We start from the raw sequence: 17,679 nt of genomic DNA on the forward strand, positions 1-17,679 counted from the left end.
CAGAGAGATATTACAAGTAGGCAGAGAGGCAGGCAGAGAGAGAGGAGGAAGCAGGCTCCCCGCTGAGCAGAGAGCCCGATGCGGGACTCGATCCCAGGACCCTGAGACCATGACCCGAGCCGAAGGCAGTGGCCTAACCCACTGAGCCACCCAGGCGCCCTACTATCTATATTGTAATAGACTCGCGTGTACTACAGCAGATTTCAATTTCTTGTGTGACCCAACTGTTCCCCGGAGCTAATTAATTTCCAGGAAAGAGGATGTTCGAGTCTGCTGCTGGCATTTGCAAAAGGGAACGACAAGGAATGTTTCTTCTTCAAAGGAACCAAAAGCCAAGTAAAGGATCTCTGTTTGTCTCACCCCACCCCTTTCTACTATAATGCAATAAATAAAATCCTCACTGCTGGTACACAGAGAATGCCTGAGACCTTTAATGAATGGCAGGACTTAAAGTGTGCTCAAAGCAGTTCTTCCCTGGAAATGAACCAGCTCCGGGGAACAGTTGAGACACACAACAAATTGAAAAATGGTGTAGTACAGGAGTCTAATACAGTATAGATACTAGTAATCTTTTAATCCCCTAACAATCCTGTAAGGCAGGTACTTTTATCATCCCCATGTTACGGATGGGAAAACTAAGGCAGAGAGAAGTTAGGGAATTTGTCCTGGTCATACAGAATGTGGCGGAGTCAGGTTTGAAACCTATCTCAGTTGCCTCAGTCTGTGAGTCAGAGTGACTCCCATCTTCACAAACTCACTGTGAAGCCGACAACACAACATGAGGCTGGGTACTTTTTTAGAGAAAGGATCAAGCATCTTCCTCCATCTTTGAGGCTCTACAGAAGTGCCAAACTTCTAGACTGTAAACACTTCAAAACTAGTTGCTAACCCTTCTAGTTCTTCTTTGGGCAGTGTACATGCAGTGCTGTGGAGCAAGTGCAGGAAACTGGAGGGCTGTATATGGGTACACAACTCTTGGTCCTGATTCTCTGCATATCTGTAACATAACTGAGTGTAGAGATCATAGTTCTGGGGGCAAATGCAGTTATTTTTTTATTTGGGGGCACTCCCCCCTTTAACTGACTTGAGGCAAACGTCCAAAAACTTATCTCCTTTTCCGCTTCTCCTTAGCAACACCTAACCAATGCCCCCCCCCCCCTCAACCCCCTAAGAAAAGAAAAAACAGGTCTCTGAGCAGAGACAGCTCTGGGGCAGTGGCATCTGGACTCTGACCCTGGAATTGGCATTGTCTGCCCATCTAGTGATACCAGCAAACTCCAAGGTAAGCCTGGGGCCTGTCTGTCTAGTGTGTTGAAAATTTCTGTATCTCGTTCCCCTTTTGGGGAGTAGAAATGGTCTTTCTCCTTCCGATGTTCTGAGTTTTCCTATCCCAGGAGGCTGGGGTGGGGGTGGCGGTGGAAGGATTAGATAAGACAGCTGGTTTTGGAGTTCACCTTATTTGGAGGAGGGCAATGAGAAAAGAGAGGCAGATTTCACTTCCGGGGCCCAGACCAAGGTGACAGAAACTGAGGAAGTTGGTTTGCCTTCGGAATTCTGACCCCTGTCTCCAACTTCACCATAGAGCACAAGGGGATGGCAGAAGATATGGGGAGAATCTCCCCGGCAGGGAAGTCAGTGCAGTCTCTGATCTACCACCCTGAGGTTCTTACCCACACATACTACAAAGAGGTAGGAAAGGCTTCCATGTGTGTTTAGAGTTATAGGGGAATGCTACCAAAGAGGAAAAGAAATGATTCAGTGCACAAACTCCCAAAACATAGCCCCTGGCTCCCCAAGACCACTTTCCAGTCCTGGATCAGGAAAGTGGATATTCCCTGCTTCATCTTTAGTGAAAGGGAAGGGATCCCGGCAGGGGCAGGGCCTCAGCCAAGCTGGCAGCCCTCAGCTTTGTGTAGTGATGCCAGTAGTAATTAATAATGATAATAAATACCACACTTCATAACCAGACCCAACCTGGGGATGATTGAATGGCCGGACCTCTGCCTCCCACCTGCACGCTCTTACTCTGGGAGTCCACACCCTCCCCATTAGCCTCAGTCTAATTTAGCTGCCCAGTTCCACCCACCAGGTTCTGACCGGGGTTCAAAGGGAGTTCTGCTCCCAACGGCCAGTCATGTGAAGTAACTCGGACCCTAGGCAAACCCGCAGGGAGTGAGGGTGGGAAGGCAGGGGTGGATGGCCTACAGTAGTATTCAGCTTCAGAAAATAATCAAAAGGGATAGTAATTCAGGTCCTAATGAGCTCGGTTTAGTTTTTCTGCCAAGTGCAGGGGGTCTGTTTTCGGAGCCCAGCCGGGTCAGGCCTGAATTTCCACGGCTCCCGGGACCGTGGGGCCTGGCACCCCCAAGCCCGGCCGCCTGGGGACCTCCGCATTCCCAGGGCGACGGACGCAGGTCTCGCCGGGCCCGGGGAGATCTGGCCAGCGAAGCGGAGATCTCAAGGCGTCAGGACGCAACCAGGCCGTGGGGAGGGAGGCCGGCGCCGTGTGGAATGTCTTTATCGGGATCAGAGAGCCACAAGTTTCTCCTTCGCTGCTTTAAGCGATCACGGATAGACACCTTTCGATCTTTTGTCAGACATCTTGGCCCTTAATAGCTAAATTTATTTGGTTTAAAGCGGCCGTGGGAGAAGCCGGGAGGGAAGATCTTTCGTCGGTCATGGGTGGCCTAGATAACAGGCTTTAAAAGAGGGAGGGAAGAAGAAAGTAAAAAGGTTAATGGATGAGGGGAGGGCTAGGAGGCGCCCAGCGTGGGGCTTTTACAGCGACCCTCCTCCCGCCGCCCCTTATCGCGGCCCTAACTTACCCGCAGCGTATGAAATACATTAAATCACGTAAACAGCGCGCAGGGAGGAATGCCACCGCGATGACCTCTCGCGCGCCGCCGCCGCGAGCCCACCTCCGCGCCGTGCTGGCGGCCGCTGGCTGGGGGCGGCCCGGGGGCGGCCGGGCCCGGCCTGCAGCCGCCGCGCGCCGGGACGCTATGCCGACCGCCCGGGCTCGGCGAGTTCCTTACCCGAAGTGACCGGCGGCTGGGGGCGGCCCGGGGGCGGCCGGGCCCGGCCTGCAGCCGCCGCGCGCCGGGACGCTATGCCGACCGCCCGGGCTCGGCGAGTTCCTTACCCGAAGTGACCGGCGGCGGGAAAAGGGGGCGGGGGACGGGGAGTGCGGGGGGGGGGGGGGACCCAATTTTCTAGTCTGCGCAGTTTTCGTGCCCCCCCCAACCCCTGCCACGATCTGATATTTCTAACATATTTTTGGGCTTTCAAGAATTAAAACAAAACAAAACCACCCGCCGCCCTCCACCCCAAACACCGTCAGGACTTTCCGCAAGCGCCTGCGCTGGACTGACAGCGGCTGAGTCCGAGAACAGGCCGCCCCACGACTATTGGGCGCGGAGGATGGCTGGGGTGGGGGGACACCAGGGTGACCCCTGTCCTTCGGCAAAAGCGTCCCAGGGACGGTAAGAAATCCGGTATAGGCGAAAAGGCCCTAGAGATGTGGCTTTGTAAAAACTCAAGTTTAAAACTTAAGTTTTAAGTCACAAATTCTCAAGTGTCGCTGGAGCACCCTGGAGCTTTGGGGAACTGACGGCGTAATGAGCTTAAGTTTGCAGGGGTCAAGGCGTGTCGTTATGCGGGCCCCCGCCCGCGTGTCACAGCTCCTCTGGAAACAGAGCGTGGCTGGGTCCCCAAACATCCCTTCGCATTTAGCAACAAAGCCTCCGCCCCCTGCCCAATTGGCTGCTCTATTCTGGCTGGATTCGAATCGCGAATAGTAGTGTGGCGGCGCGCCCCAAATAAATCAGCCCTGGGGACAGGTCGCGCCCCAGAGCCAGCAACTCTCCGAGGACGAGGAGGTGGGCTCGAGGACGGAAGGCACACTGCGGAGGGACCACTCCTTGAGTCTAAATAGTCGGGAGAGAAAGAATTTCGTTAAGATTAGCAATCCCTCCACCCCCAAAGGAGATAGGCAAAAGAAAAAGGAGAAAGAAAAGGAAAGGAAAGGAAAAAGAAAAAAGAACCACGAAGAAAATAGAACTGTTAAGAGCCTGTCTATTTACTGGTGAACTATGAGGGGACTTCTCCAGTTCTTGGGTTCCTCCCTAGTTTAGGGTACACTTCTTTCCTCCGCGTTCCCTATGATGCCCGCCTTCCCAAATCAACTGGGGTACTCAAAGGAAACTCACAGCGCGGGACCTGGGAACCCCTAGGGGGTGGCTTTGAAAATGTGCCACTCCTCTCCACCCCGGGGAGTGGAAGTTTTCCCCGGGGCCAAATCCAGTGCTTTAGGAAAATGGTAAACTGGATGGGTCAGGCTTTACTTGCCTTTCCGCCTGAAGAAACTCTGCGGATTTAAACAGTTTTGATTTTAAGTTAACTAAAAAGAAAAATATTTTACTATCCATTCTCTCCTTTAGTTGGTAAACCAATCTAAAAAACTGCTACCGTACAAAGGAGCAAATTACAATCTCCCACCCTTGCTTTAGGCAGTGTTAGAGAGACTGGGAATCGGGACAGTAAAAAAAAAAAAAAAAAAAAAAAAAAAAAAAGCCGGGTCCCTTCTTGAGCCCTTAGAAACAACAGGCTATAGTCAGCGTTTGCGCCCCTGCTCACCTCTGTCCCAGCGGTCCCAAGGCCAGTGCACCCTCTCACAACCGCTGCGAAGCTGCGGGAAAAGCAGGTCCCTAGAGCTTTAGCTGTTGTCCAAGGAAATTCACACAGACACCTTCATACTTGCTAATATGAAGAAATACAACAGGAACCAATTTCGGAGCTAGGTCTCCTCGGGGCTCAGGCTTGGAAGCTGTTCACAGCTTAAAATCTAAAGAGAATTTTTTAAAAAAACTCATCTCTATTGGAAATCACCTCACTGAGATAATTAAGAAAAAAACCAACTGCTTTCAAGAGTAAAACCGAAAAACATTTCAAAAACAGTTGGACTCAAAGGAAAGTCAAATGTCCACAACGTTTCCGTATCTGCTGACAAATGAGCTTCTGAAAAGCTCAAAATTTGGTCGGAACTCAGGCAAAAGCCAAAAGAGAAGGCTTTGGAAGCCTTGGTTGGAGTTAAGTGGGAGGTGGACACCGGGTCATCTCTTTTGCTAGTTCCATTCGATCGAATTCAGGTTAAATTTTAAAGTCCTGAATCCTGCTCCAGTGCCAATCTCTGTTCCAGAGTTTTCCACCTTCACTCTTCCAGAATTGTGGCCACATTGAAACTGGGAGCCACCACAGTGATTGGGGAAAAGCAAAGAGGAACGTAATAAAAGTGACTAAACTGGAGGAGAACGGTTTATGGACCGCCGTAACAGCAGTTTAAAATTCAAAAGTGTTTAGCAGCAATTTACAACGAAGAATGGAAAAAAAAAAAAAGATTTCTCGCCAACTTCCTCGATTTCGCTTTCTTCTCCTCACTGCCAGGCCCTGTCCCCTTCTCCCCCTAGGGTAGACAGCTTACAGTTCACATTTATGTTGAGAGAAAACATACTTTTAACGACGAGGTCTCACAATCTCTCAGAATCATTATTTTACATTGTCCCTACCTACTTAACGCCGGTTCAACTCTGTTTAAACTCCTCTCCCCTCCCCAACTGGAAAAACGCAGAATCAAAAACAACACAGAAACAAAAACAACCCCCCCCCCTCCAAGAACCCAAAATGCTTCTAGGGAGACTGACTTTTAGAAAATCATTTAACATCGATTTACCTGGGAGAAAAATGTAAAATCCATCCCCACAAAGCAACTCCTGCTGCCCTAGTTAAAATTCTCTCTCCGCGGCCTTCTGGGGTCGCGTCTGTCGGAAGAAATCTTTTTGTGAGCGAAAGGGATTGGAGACATATATCACTACTCCTGCCGCGGACGAACCCGCAGCCGCGCGCCTCGCTGCTGACAGATCCGCGCTGATAACCCCGCGACGTTCATTTCCAGTCCCCTTGCCGGCTCAGCACCGTATCAGTTTGTACACAGTTGTGATAACCATTTGGAGGGAGCGAAGAAGGGGTGTGTATGTGAGGGTGAGGGTGGGGGCGGGGAAGCGGTATTTCCCGCTGGGTCCAGGGAAGGTGAACCCCCTCCCCCCTTTCCAACGACTTATCCGGAGACTTACCTGAAGTTTTCTCCAGGATAAGCTCAGAGCAAACGGGACACGAAAACTTGGAAAGCACCTTGGAACGCGACTGGGGTGGAAGCCCTTTTCATTACGCGCACCTTTGGGGACTAGACTTTACGTATACCACTACCCCGAATTAAAAGTTCCCCAAGGTTAGCTGATGTGTCGACGTAAACGTTCCGAAACCTCCTAGGAATTTAGTCTGTTTTTAAAAAGCAGGGCAGATATAGGGAGCTGGGCACTAGAGTTCCTTCTTTCCCATATCTTTGGAACCTCGATCCCCGACGGTCACCACGACCCAGGGGCTCGATTAGAGGTCGGTGCAAGTTTAAGGTAGTTCACATACAAAGGCAGAGCATAAAGCTCTTTTACTGTGGGCTGAGGAGCGGGGAAGGCCCGAGGAGCAAAGCACTTTCCCCCTTATTCTGGAGGCACATTGACCCGAAAGCTAGAGCGTCCCTCCCGCCTCGATGGTGGCGCTGAGCTGTGCACTGCCAACTCCTCTCGTGCCACCCCCCCCCCCGCCCCCGTGAGTGCGTGTGTAACTGGAGGCGGAGGAAAGTGCTGGGCCGGGTGGGTGTGGGTCGCCAGCCAGGTCAAGCGTTCCGCCACCTCTGCGCTTCCCCGGGTGTCCCAGGACTCGGCGCCCCCTTGATGGACTGGCCCCCCTCCGTGGAAGGTACTCGCAGCTCAGCCCACACACCCGCAGGCTGCGCGGCGCTCATTGTCTGTTGGGGTGGCGCGCTCCCCTCCCCCCGCCGCCCGCGATCCCCTCCCCACCCTCTTTTCTCTCCTCCCCTCGCTCCCTCCTCCTCCTACTCCTCCTCTTCACCTCCAGCGCCCAGCTGCTCTCACAGCGCAGTTCCGACCCACAGCCTGGCACCCTTCGGCGAGCGCTGTTTGTTTAGGGCTCGGTGAATCCAATCAGGAGCGCAGGCTGCAGTTTTCCGGCAGAGCAGTAAGAGGCGCCTCCTCTCTCCTTTTTATTCACCAGCAACGCCGCGCAGACCCCGGACTCGCGCTCGCCTGCCGGCGCCCACAACCTCTCTCCACGCCCGAGAACAGTCTCCGTCGCGGCCGTTCTCCATGCGCAGCGCGCACTCGAGGTTCGGCTGCTTTCTCGCTTTCTCGGGCTCCCCTCTTTCCTTCCCTCTTCCCCCCGCACCCGTCGCGGGCCCCTCCGCCCCGGGCTATCCGACACTCTGCGGGCCGCGGTTGGCTATGGGGTGTCTCCCTTCTGTCGTGGCTGGCTGTAGCGACTCCAGGTTCCCGGGACACGGTGGACCAACTTCTGCTGTCTCTTCCTCTCCCCGAAGCGCTTATCTGCGCGCAGCCTTATCTCCGAGTTATCTGGCGCAAAGGGGCGGGAGCCGGCAGTCAGGCGGGCAGAGAGATTTCTTCCATGCTATCTAGCCCGGGTCTGTGTGTGGGCATTAATTTTAGTATGGTTATCTCGGAGGAGTCGAAGCGATTTGGAAAAGCAGTTCGGAGGAGGCCCGTCCGGCTGCATTTTGTCTTCCTATCCCACTCCCTCCGAGTCTCCCCGTCTTTTCTAACTGCTCTCCTCTTTGGGGTAGCTTCGGCCGCGGGGCGGTCTTATGCCCCCCGCCCCCCTGCATTTCCCCCTCCTCCTTTTCCCTGCGCTGCGCTCCACCCCGCTACGTCCGATTCCGGAACGGTCTGGCCTTTCGGCGGCTGGGGATGACCACGGGGTGGGCGGGGGTGGCCCAGCCGGCGTGAGCGCACGCGCTGGTGACTGCAGACGCCAGCCTTGTGTAAGGTGTGCGGCGCCACGGGGAGGAGGGTTGGGCGTGAGACTGCGGCCCCGCGGGCACCCAGCAGTGCCTGGGCCCGGAAGGTCAGAGACTCGTCTCCGCCCCGGCGCCCCACCTTCCCTGGGCTGGATCGTACTTCTCTCCGAAGCTCGCGTTCTGTCCCGTCAAGCTCAGGGAAGCTCTGGGAAAGCCAGTGTGAGAGAAGGCGGCGGTTTCGTTTTCCGGGACATGTTGCTTTTTTTAGGCTAATGATTTTTGCGCGGGCAGACCTCATACTGAGGCATTCCAGGCGGGGGGCATCCGTAGGAAGGCGGGAGAAGGCAACGCCGACAAGCACAACTACGTAAAAAATTCTTTTGTGTGTCAGCGGCCGAGAGGGAGCCACTTCGGGGGCGGAAGAAAAACGGCGGCTAGTCTCACCGTCACTCCTGGGATCTGGCGCGCGCAGATGGAGGATGCTGCGGAGGGGGGTGGGCGGGAAGGCGAGGCGACCCAGGCGGTGCAGACGAGGGAGGGCGGATATCCCGGTCCTGGGAGGATCCTGCGGCGGCTGTCCAGGCTCCAATTCCCTTCTTTGCCCATCTCCCGCGCCCGGGGCATCAACAGGGTATTTGAGGATTCCCGTAAGCTAGAAAAGGCAGTGGGAATGAGGTTTTATGCGGTCTACGGTTCTGGTAACTTTTCTTCCCCTGTTTTGCCTCCCCTCCCCCCGTGTCAGGAGCTAGAAGTTAGCTTGGAGAGGCGCCGGACCGTGGATGGCCTTGACTGACGGCGGCTGGTGCCTGCCGAAGCGCTTCGGGGCCGCGGCTGCGGACGCCAGCGACTCCGGAACCTTTCCAGTGCGGGAGCCTTCCACGCCACCTTCCCCCATCTCCTCCTCTTCCTCCTGCTGCTCCCGGGGTGGGGAGCGTGGCCCCGGCGGCGCCAGCAACTGCAGGACGCCGCAGCTCGACACGGAGGCGGCGGCGGGACCCCCGGCCCGCTCGCTTCTGCTCAGCCCGTACGCCTCTCATCCCTTCGGGGCTCCCCACGGACCTTCGGCGCCCGGGGTCGCTGGCCCCGGGAGCGCCCTGTCGAGCTGGGAGGACCTACTGCTCTTCACTGACCTCGACCAGGCCGCGACCGCCAGCAAGCTGCTGTGGTCCAGCCGCGGCGCCAAGCTGAGTCCCTTCGCACCCGAGCAGCCCGAAGAGATGTACCAGACCCTCGCCGCCCTCTCCAGCCAGGGGCCGGGCGCTTACGACGGAGCGCCCGGCGGCTTCGTACACTCAGCAGCCGCCGCCGCCGCAGCCGCCGCCGCGGCCAGCTCCCCGGTCTACGTGCCCACCACCCGCGTGGGCTCAATGCTGCCCGGCCTGCCGTACCTGCAGGGGGCGGGCAGCGGGCCCGCCAACCACGCGGGCGGCGCAGGGGCGCACCCCGGCTGGCCTCAAGCCTCGGCCGACAGCCCTCCGTACGGCAGTGGAGGCGGCCCGGCGGGCGGCGGGGCGGCGGGGCCCGGGAGCGCCGGCTCCGCCGCGGCGCACGTCTCTGCGCGCTTCCCGTACTCGCCCAGCCCGCCTATGGCCAACGGCGCGGCTAGGGACCCCGGGGGCTACGCTGCAGCTGGTGGCGGGGGAGCCGGCGGCGTGAGCGGCGGCGGCGGCGGCAGCTTGGCGGCCATGGGCGCCCGCGAGCACCAGTACAGCTCGCTGTCGGCCGCGCGGCCGCTGAACGGGACGTACCACCATCACCACCACCACCCGAACCCCTACTCGCCCTACGTGGGTGCACCGCTGACCCCCGCATGGCCCGCAGGACCCTTCGATACCCCAGTGCTGCACAGCCTGCAAAGCCGCGCGGGAGCCCCGCTCCCGGTGCCGCGGGGCCCCAGCGCAGGTAAGGGGATATCTGCTGCGTGGGAGTGGGGGCCTAAGGCTCTGGAGTGGACGAGGGTGTGGAACACCTATTTGACGTGGGCTTTGTTCGAAGGGCTTTCCTGTTTTCGGTGCCTAGAGGTCGGCTGAGCCCCAGGGAGGATTTGCAGAACTTTGGCAGGCCTACCCCCAGAGTCTAGCAGTGTCGATGAGGTGCTTTTGTTTTGTGGATTGTTTCGGTTCCTTTCCACGAAGGAGTTTAAGGTCGCGTGTACAGTCTCACTGCCTTGGAGAAGCTCGAGGGGCTTGAAAAGTGAATGGGGTGGGCAAATTGGAAAAAGCTTGGGAAGGAACTTGTCACCGTCTCTAGTTTGCCTTAGTGGAAGAATGAGATTCTTTGCGGGGGGGGGGTAAGTTTGGGAGGGTGTTGGGCAGTTGCTTCACAATCCCTTCACATAATAGCTTCTCCTAGTTCAATTCTGTAGGGGTGAGGAATTGTGTTTCTCTTAGGGAGGGTATTTAAGAACTCCACTGTGGAAAAGATGCTAAGGAGGTAGTTGGCTTGGTCCTCGGTGAGAGAGGGAGGAAGAGAATACCTGGACTGGTCAGCCTTGTGACTATGCTGAGGGAAAGCTGGTGGAGGGGCCCATTTGCTGGACATGTCTGGAATTGGTTCTGCTGGTGGCCCCCCTGCCAGTCCTGGGAATCAGGGATCCTGGAGGTCCCACATCACTCCCAAGTCCAGAGTTCAGTCCGTCACTTAAGGTTTTCCATACCACTGGTACCTTTCTTCCAGTGTTTGGGGGCAATGCGGGGTGAACTGGGAAAACACAATTGTCAAAACACCTGGAAACACCCCTGAAAAGTGGTTGTTTTTTTTTTTTTGTTTTTTGTTTTTTTTGCTCAAGCAGAGATTATGAACTGTGGTGTCTGGCCTGACGAGGCACTCGGGGGGATGCAGTATTCTGGGTTCTTCTAGGAGCTTTCATGGGTGTCTGTCTTTGTATTTAACCTGTTTGATAACATGACAGACTTCAAGAGAAAATCTTGTTGGGGACGGCGGGGGCTAGTTGTTTGAGTGGAGGCGTGAGAGAGAGGTGGCAAAGAGGCAGGAGACATGTCAGCCTAAATTAACCTACCTGATGTTTTCACACTCCAGGTCTGGGCTTTTCCGGGGAGCCTCAGAGTTCCTTTTTGGGACGACAAATCTTTCAGGGGCCCTAACTAGTGGAGTGAAGTGATGAATTGCCAGCCTTGTATTCAGAAGGTCTACTGGAAAATGCCAGGGGCCTGAAAGCGAAGGATGTGACTTGAATCCTCCTCCTAGTAACACTGGGAGGGGGGGCAACAGGCTTTTTGGTAGCAGGTTCTTTTTTTCTGTCTCCTAAGATTCTGATCTCAGAATTCTTTCCTCTTTTCCTCTGCAAAAGTGGCCCTGGAGACCGTCTTTACCATCGTGGGGAGTGGGTGTGGAGGACCCTGTTGGAGGAGAGACTCGAGAGCAGAGCATTGTCTCCTGTTGGGCAGCATAGGGACCCATGGCTGGTTCCCAGCTGGAGCTGAGAGACTGGGAGATGAAGATCTTCAAAGAATGGGAGGGGGGGACGGATTAGGGTGAGGCTTTTTGTCGGGAATCCAGCTGGGAATCCAAAAGGGTGTGTGAATTGGGTAGGGGGCACCTCCATTTGGAGCCACATTCAGCAGCAGCACCTGTTTCAGGCGGGGACACACCTTAAGTGTGGTCTCCCTATCCCTCTCCCCATAGTCTTCGGCATTTCACAGGCCTGAGAAAGAGAAGTAGTCCCAGAAGATCTAATCAGAGTCTTCTGATGTTCAAAGTAGCTTGTTTTGTATAGAAAATCATTTCATCATTTCAGAAGCAGTATGCTGCAATTGCAGGCGAGTTAACAGATTTCATTTAAAACCAGCTTCTTGGGGCTCCTGGGTGGCTCTGTGGGTGAAGGCAGAGGCCTTCAGCTCAGGTCATGATTCCAGGGTCCTGGCTGGGGTGGAGCCCTCCATCGGGCTCTCTGCTCAGCAGGGAGCCTGCTTCCTCCTCTGCCTGCCTCTCTGCCTACTTGGGATCTCTGTCTGTCAAATAAATAAATAAAATCTTAAAAAAAAAAAAAACAAACCAGCCAGCTCCTTATCCCACCAGTTTTTCACTGAACTTCGAGATAGGACATTGCAAAATTAGAAAAATATTCTGTAGATCCAGAGTATGTTTAAACAGTAAGAACCAAAAATTCTGGGGAGGGGCTTGGGAACACCCAGCTTTTACATAGAGTGTTGAAAGAAGGCAGGAAGCTACTGAGAGAGAATCAGCTGGTCTTGGGGGTGGGGGAGGCGAAAGACCTAATTTTTGTTGCCCTCACCAGCGTTCTAAGAGCTAGAGAAACCTTGACCTCCAGTGGTTCTTCTCCCGCTTCCTAGCTAGATTCCTCCTTTTTCCACTCGGATAACAACCATTTTTGAAGGTACTCTTTTTTATTTGATCAGGGCAAACAGCAGGGCTAAAACCTGAGCCCTCAGCGTTTTCAACCTACACAGTGCGGAGGCTTTCGGGAACCTGCTGGATTTTGGTGGTGGGTGGGTGGGGGGTTGCTGGGGTGAGTCTTTACAGTGATTCAGTCCCTGAGCTCAGTGGCCTCCTAAATCCCCGCCGAAGTGTGTTCCATTCTTTGGGTCCCGGGATGGCATTCGCTGGTGCGCTCTGCTCCCCAGAGCCTTTTATTTTCTCCGGGTGTGGGGGGGCTCCCAAATCAGTCCTGTTGGGAGATGATGCGTGTGGGGAAACTGGTGAACAAAAACGTCAGCACTTTTTAAGATTTTCTAATTTGTTAGAGTTTTTCTTACGTTAGTCCCTTGTAGATGGTAGCTGCTGGGTAAGGGGTAGCGGTCTGGAGAAAATGGGAGCTCTAGATGAGATTTAATTAGACATAAGCAAACTTCCTAAATTTTCCTTAAGCAAAGTCGAGTTTCAAGTTTTGTCTTTGGGTTTTCAGTTGACTAAAGAGATTTGAGAGTTCACAGTCTTCTCCTGGGAGTCTTTATTGTTTCCAGCCTGGGGGAATCAGGAGGCCAGGCCTAGGGCTGGGTTCTCCAGGGAATGCCCCCACTCCTCTATGGAGAGGGTCTCTGATAGGTAACATTTTAAAGTCAACAACTAAGACAAATACCTTGTTTAACTTCAGTGTCCTTGAAGTCCTGAGCATTTTACTGATTACCGTAGTCAATAGTGGCTTTTAGGGGGGAGAAGAATAAATCTTTGTGATAGTGTTGTAAGTTGCAGTATCCTACAATAACTTTGAACTGCAGTTATGTAGGATGCTAGTTTCTTTTAAACTTAATTCTCCAGGAGGTGGGAGACTTGTTTTCTGGGGTAAATAGATTAATGGAATTAAAAGAGTATTCATGCCAAAATTTAAATATCTTTACAACTAGTAGTTGATGGTAGAAACCAGCTGTAAACTGCTTAGGGATGAGAAGAAAAGGTTTGCTAGCACACATTTTCAAATGAAGCTTTAAAATGTAATGTTTATTTACTTTAAAAATTAATTCTGAAACGCTTCAAGAAAAGCCAAATTTAGATATTTAAATCCTCTATAAATAACCCTAAACAGAAGTATTTTTACTTTTATGAAGTGTCTTTTTAAAGTACTTAATAAGTACCTATCTCATTTTAGATAGTATTTATTCATTCATAGTCAACAAATTTAAGCGGAAATAATAAATGTTACAACCATTTACTCTTGATTTTTTTCTCTTACTAACAGGTTTAAGTTAGTTGTAAACACCAAAAATGAACCAAATAGTAACAAAGTGACAAAATTTAGGTATATTGCAAGTTTAGTGTATGAAAATACGAACGTTTCATTGAGCGTTTTATGTATGAAAATTTTATTTAGTGATGTTCTGAGTCAATAATACCAGCTGTTTGTAGATAGAAGCAGTTAGACCTATGTGGAACTCAAAATATATTAGTAAAGTTTTACTTAAGTCTTGTGGCATGAAAAGAAAACTTAACATTTATCCCTGTGCTTGTTAATGTTGGTGCTTTTTTCCCCTGGGGAGACCTGAGTTACTTACAGTCAACTGAGAGAGTGCCCAAGAACAGTATTTCTGATTTTACGTGTCCTTTTTTTTTTTTTTTTTTTTTAAATTAGAGAACAGGAAGGGTGACAAATAATAAATAGTTTAAAAATTACTTGGGATAAAAGTAATAAGGTTGCCCGACTGTGTCCCAGGATATTTGTGGGCTCGGTGCAGGGGTCAGTGATCAGTGTTGATACTGTATGGTCGGCTCGGTTTGGCAAGGGGCACACTAATTATGATGGATTTCAGTTTTGAGACGCTTGGGAACAGCCGGAAAGGAGGGGTCAGGGGACCCAAACCGACTTGGCCATAGCTTCTTACACCTACGAGGTCCTTGGAGACTGAAGGCAGATGGCTGGGGCTCGGCCTGCAGCACCATCTCCTGCTCTTTCCTGGGGTTTCACTGAGCGCGCCCCAGGGCTGCAGAAGTATTGGACAAACGCTCGATAGCGACCACGGCCGGCCGGCTCCTGACTTGGCTGCTGAGCAGAGGGAGCCGTGGGGAAGGGCGCGGGCGGGGAGGCGGGCAGCATGTTGCCAGCCCTGGGGCCAGGGGTACCGGGGGGTCTTCCGGGGAGGGGCGGGAGCGGCGCGGCCTCACCCGGCCTCCTGTCCCCTCTGTCGCCGCAGACCTGCTGGAGGACCTGCCCGAGAGCCGTGAATGCGTGAACTGCGGTTCCATCCAGACGCCGCTATGGCGGCGGGACGGCACCGGCCACTATTTGTGCAACGCCTGCGGTCTCTACAGCAAGATGAACGGCCTCAGCCGGCCCCTCATCAAGCCGCAGAAGCGCGTGGTGAGTGCGAGCGCCTTCTTCGCCTTGGGCCGGGTCCTGAGCGGCGCTCCTGCTGTGGCCCGGGCGCTGCCGGCTTGTCCCGGGGCGTCCCCGCGGGGACAGGTGCGGCGCGGCCCGCGGGCGCCGCGTCTACCCGAGCGCGGGGGACACACAGGCCCCCTTCACACCCTCGAGCTCCCGAGTGCAGGTGGCCCCGAAACCAGCGTCTGGGGAACGAAAGATAGCCTTTCCCTCACACTTCCACCCAGGGCATGATGTCTATACATGTGGAGGAGGAAGGTGTGGGGAGCTCCCATTTTAAAAATAACACACAAGTCTGTATTGATCTATCTCTGATGTACTTTTAAATGCACTAGAAAGATTCTGAAGGACACATAGTAATGACAGTAACCTCCGGGGAGGAAAACTGAGTATACCAATCCCGGTCAGATGAAGCGGGGTCTACTGTTAGGTCTGGTTTGGATTTTATTCTTGAAGAACCGGCTTGTTTATTCCCCTGCCCCCCAACCCCCCCCCATATGACAGTCACAAACCCACACTCGCTTTCTCCCCACAGCCTCATTCAGGGTTCCTTTGATGCTGTTCTTACACCTTTGGGTCCCATCTACCTCTTCTCCTGTGAAGTGAGAGATTTTAGCCCCCAAATTCCCTCCCTTTTGGATTGCCTTTGAGTTTGATGAAAATTTCCGCTAACTTTTGTTACTTGTGAAAATCTAGCTGTTCAGAACACTACATAGAACTTAAAGGGGGAGAAAGGCAGTCCTAGGTGCTTCTCAAGTTGGGATTTTCACAGTCCAAATGCATTTTTTTACTATTTTAAATTAAGGAATTCTGATTTCTTCAGGGATAAATCTTAGAATTAGGTGTGGTTTTAGGAGAGGGCATTTACCACTGTAGTGATTAGAGAAAATAAATGAAAGTGTTCGCAGGCCCCACTGTAGGGCTAACATTTGTTTAACCAAGCATTCATACTCTTAATACCTTTTAAAGTAGAATATTTTACAGTGAGATGCCAGACATCTTAAGTATCCAAGTAATTTATTTAATTGTTATACTCTAATTAGCAGGAACAAACGCTACACATGTTGTTTGTGTTAAATAGATTAGGGTGATATTGCATCACAATGGAAGTCTGACACCTTAAAGAGAAGCAATTAGTTTTATGGTTGTTTTGTTTTTAATGCATTTAAAATAAAGTGGCTGAGGCTAATTTAATGTATGTGCCTTAAACTTGTTACAACCTCCCACAGCTTAAAATAGTCTTCAGAGGGCATCCTGCATTTCATTTCAGCATCTGCCTTCCTATGGTTTTCATTTCTTAACGCATCATATTAAGAAAAAGTAGTGGCCAGAAAATACCCGGGAAGTTTGTTGTTTTCATGTCTGAACAGTGAAACTGATTTTTTTTTTTTTTCCTGGAAAGGTACATTGAACTGAATTCTAGCTGAGTTCAGCAAAGTCACCTTTTCTTGAGCTTGAGGGAAAAATTGGTAGAACTCCGAGTAGCTGATTAGGTTCTAGTTGGATTCTAAATTTGATCTAGTAACATACATGTTTAGAAGTGCCATTTGTTTCGTGCACTTACCAGGAAAGAGTTTTTAACATCTCCTAAATCTGTTGGTCTTCCTTCTGTGTGGCAGGTGTCTTGGCCGTGACCAAGGTCTGCCATTGTGCTTTGTAAATGGATTATAAATGATACCAATTGAAGGGCGTGTTCATCAATTAGTTCTTGTGGGCTTCTTATTTATGGTTTTGATGGATCTAGCTTAGTTCTCAGAAGGTTGAACCCAGGTTTGTTTAGCCAGCAGTCCAGAACCAATCACTGTGAATTTGAACTTGTAATACATTGCAAAATAAGAGATTTATGGTGTAACTTGAATTCCTTGTCAGTGATGAATATAACTGAGATCACTTGTTACAAGGAACTTTTATAACCCATTCACCTTCATTTCTCATGTTTATGGAGACTGGCTTCACTTATGATTTGCAGTTGACAGTCATAAAATTCTTTGTTACAATGGCAAATTCTGATAACAAGGTTACTTCACGTTGGCTTCAAATTCCACTGGAAACTGTCATAAATGACCTGTTTATAAAATGAACCTCCTTGTCCCTAGTTTGCTGATTCACATTCATGAAGAGAAAGGCGTTCTCTCCTAGGAAATTATTTTATTTTAACCATAAAAGGAAAAAGAAAGCAACAAGTCCCGATGTGTAAGGTTTTATGTTTTTATCATTTTAGCAAAAACAGTCCCACAAATGGTTGCCTGTCAGGCAAGCATGTACATTTCAACCAAAAGTCAATCTATTTTTTCATAGCGTTGAGTTCTAAGCTAAGAAGTTTACCAGTGTCTATGATTTGTGTTTAAAGGATAGTGCTACAGTAATACAATAGGATGTGAATTGCAAAATAGGACGTAAATGCAAAATTCAATGTTTTTTAAATATGTAAGCAGAGGATTTGATAAATCTGTCCTTAAACCTGTGGCTATTCAGTACACCCTCAATTCCAGTTTTTATTGTACATCTTGAAAACTATTCTTTTCTGAAATTGGTATAGCTAACTTCTGAATTCTGTCAAAAAAACCTTTGACTTACATTTGTCCTTGGATTTTTCCTCACAGCTTTTTTACTGAAGTCATGGTGCTGTTTTTTAGTTGCCTATCTAGGTAATTTTAAAAACAAATTTAGATTTTGGCATTTGGGGTAAGAATTTACACTACTAGTTTAAACTCTCCTTCTTTATAACTCACACATAATTCAGATGAGATAAATTCCCTCTAAGGATGTTATGGGCATACAGGGAACATGGAAATCAGAATGACAGTGCCTTTTCTGATAATACCAGTTAATTCTTCTATGAGCAAAAGTTGGGACTCTACTAACTGGATGAAAATACATCCCTATTACTGTAAGACAATGCCAGCATTAAAACAATGCTGTAACATTCGCTTATCCTTTGTAAAAAGAGTACAAGAATGCAGGTGGCAGGCAACTGTGATAATTAAGAGATGTATTAGAATAC

At 51.1% G+C, this 17,679-nt stretch overlaps 1 protein-coding gene and 1 long non-coding RNA gene across 10 annotated transcripts in view; one reads left to right on the plus strand and one right to left on the minus strand.

The window, feature by feature from the left end:
- Positions 1–2,246: 2,246 nt before the first annotated feature.
- Positions 2,247–7,088, minus strand: LOC106004855. Of its 4 annotated transcripts, none has more exons than XR_006602071.1 (3): positions 6,964–7,088; positions 5,729–5,816; positions 2,247–4,843 (listed from the first exon to the last, which is right to left on the minus strand). It is a non-coding gene; the product is annotated as an uncharacterized LOC106004855 (long non-coding RNA). The 4 variants fall into 4 exon arrangements; XR_001177911.2 differs by lacking the exon at positions 6,964–7,088 and adding an exon at positions 6,129–6,928; XR_006602069.1 differs by lacking the exon at positions 6,964–7,088 and having other exon boundaries at positions 2,247–2,699; positions 2,826–4,843; positions 5,729–6,118.
- Positions 7,089–7,821: 733 nt separating this feature from the next.
- Positions 7,822–17,679, plus strand: part of GATA6 (GATA binding protein 6) — a 30,832-nt gene continuing 20,974 nt past the window's right edge. Inside the window, exons 1-3 of one of the 6 annotated variants that reach the window (XM_045065439.1) lie at positions 7,822–7,911; positions 8,625–9,784; positions 14,488–14,654. In XM_045065439.1, coding sequence (XP_044921374.1) covers positions 8,662–9,784; positions 14,488–14,654 — 1,290 coding nt within the window. In that variant the 5' untranslated portion in view covers positions 7,822–7,911; positions 8,625–8,661. Of the gene's footprint in view, positions 8,137–8,156; positions 8,250–8,624; positions 9,785–14,487; positions 14,655–17,679 lie in introns of those variants that run through there. The other 5 variants (XM_045065440.1, XM_045065437.1, XM_045065438.1 and 2 more) reach the window with 5 other exon arrangements.

This window comes from Mustela putorius, unplaced genomic scaffold (assembly GCF_011764305.1).
Source record: "Mustela putorius furo isolate JIRA1106 unplaced genomic scaffold, ASM1176430v1.1 tig00003858_pilon_pilon_pilon, whole genome shotgun sequence".
NCBI lineage: Eukaryota > Metazoa > Chordata > Mammalia > Carnivora > Mustelidae > Mustela > Mustela putorius.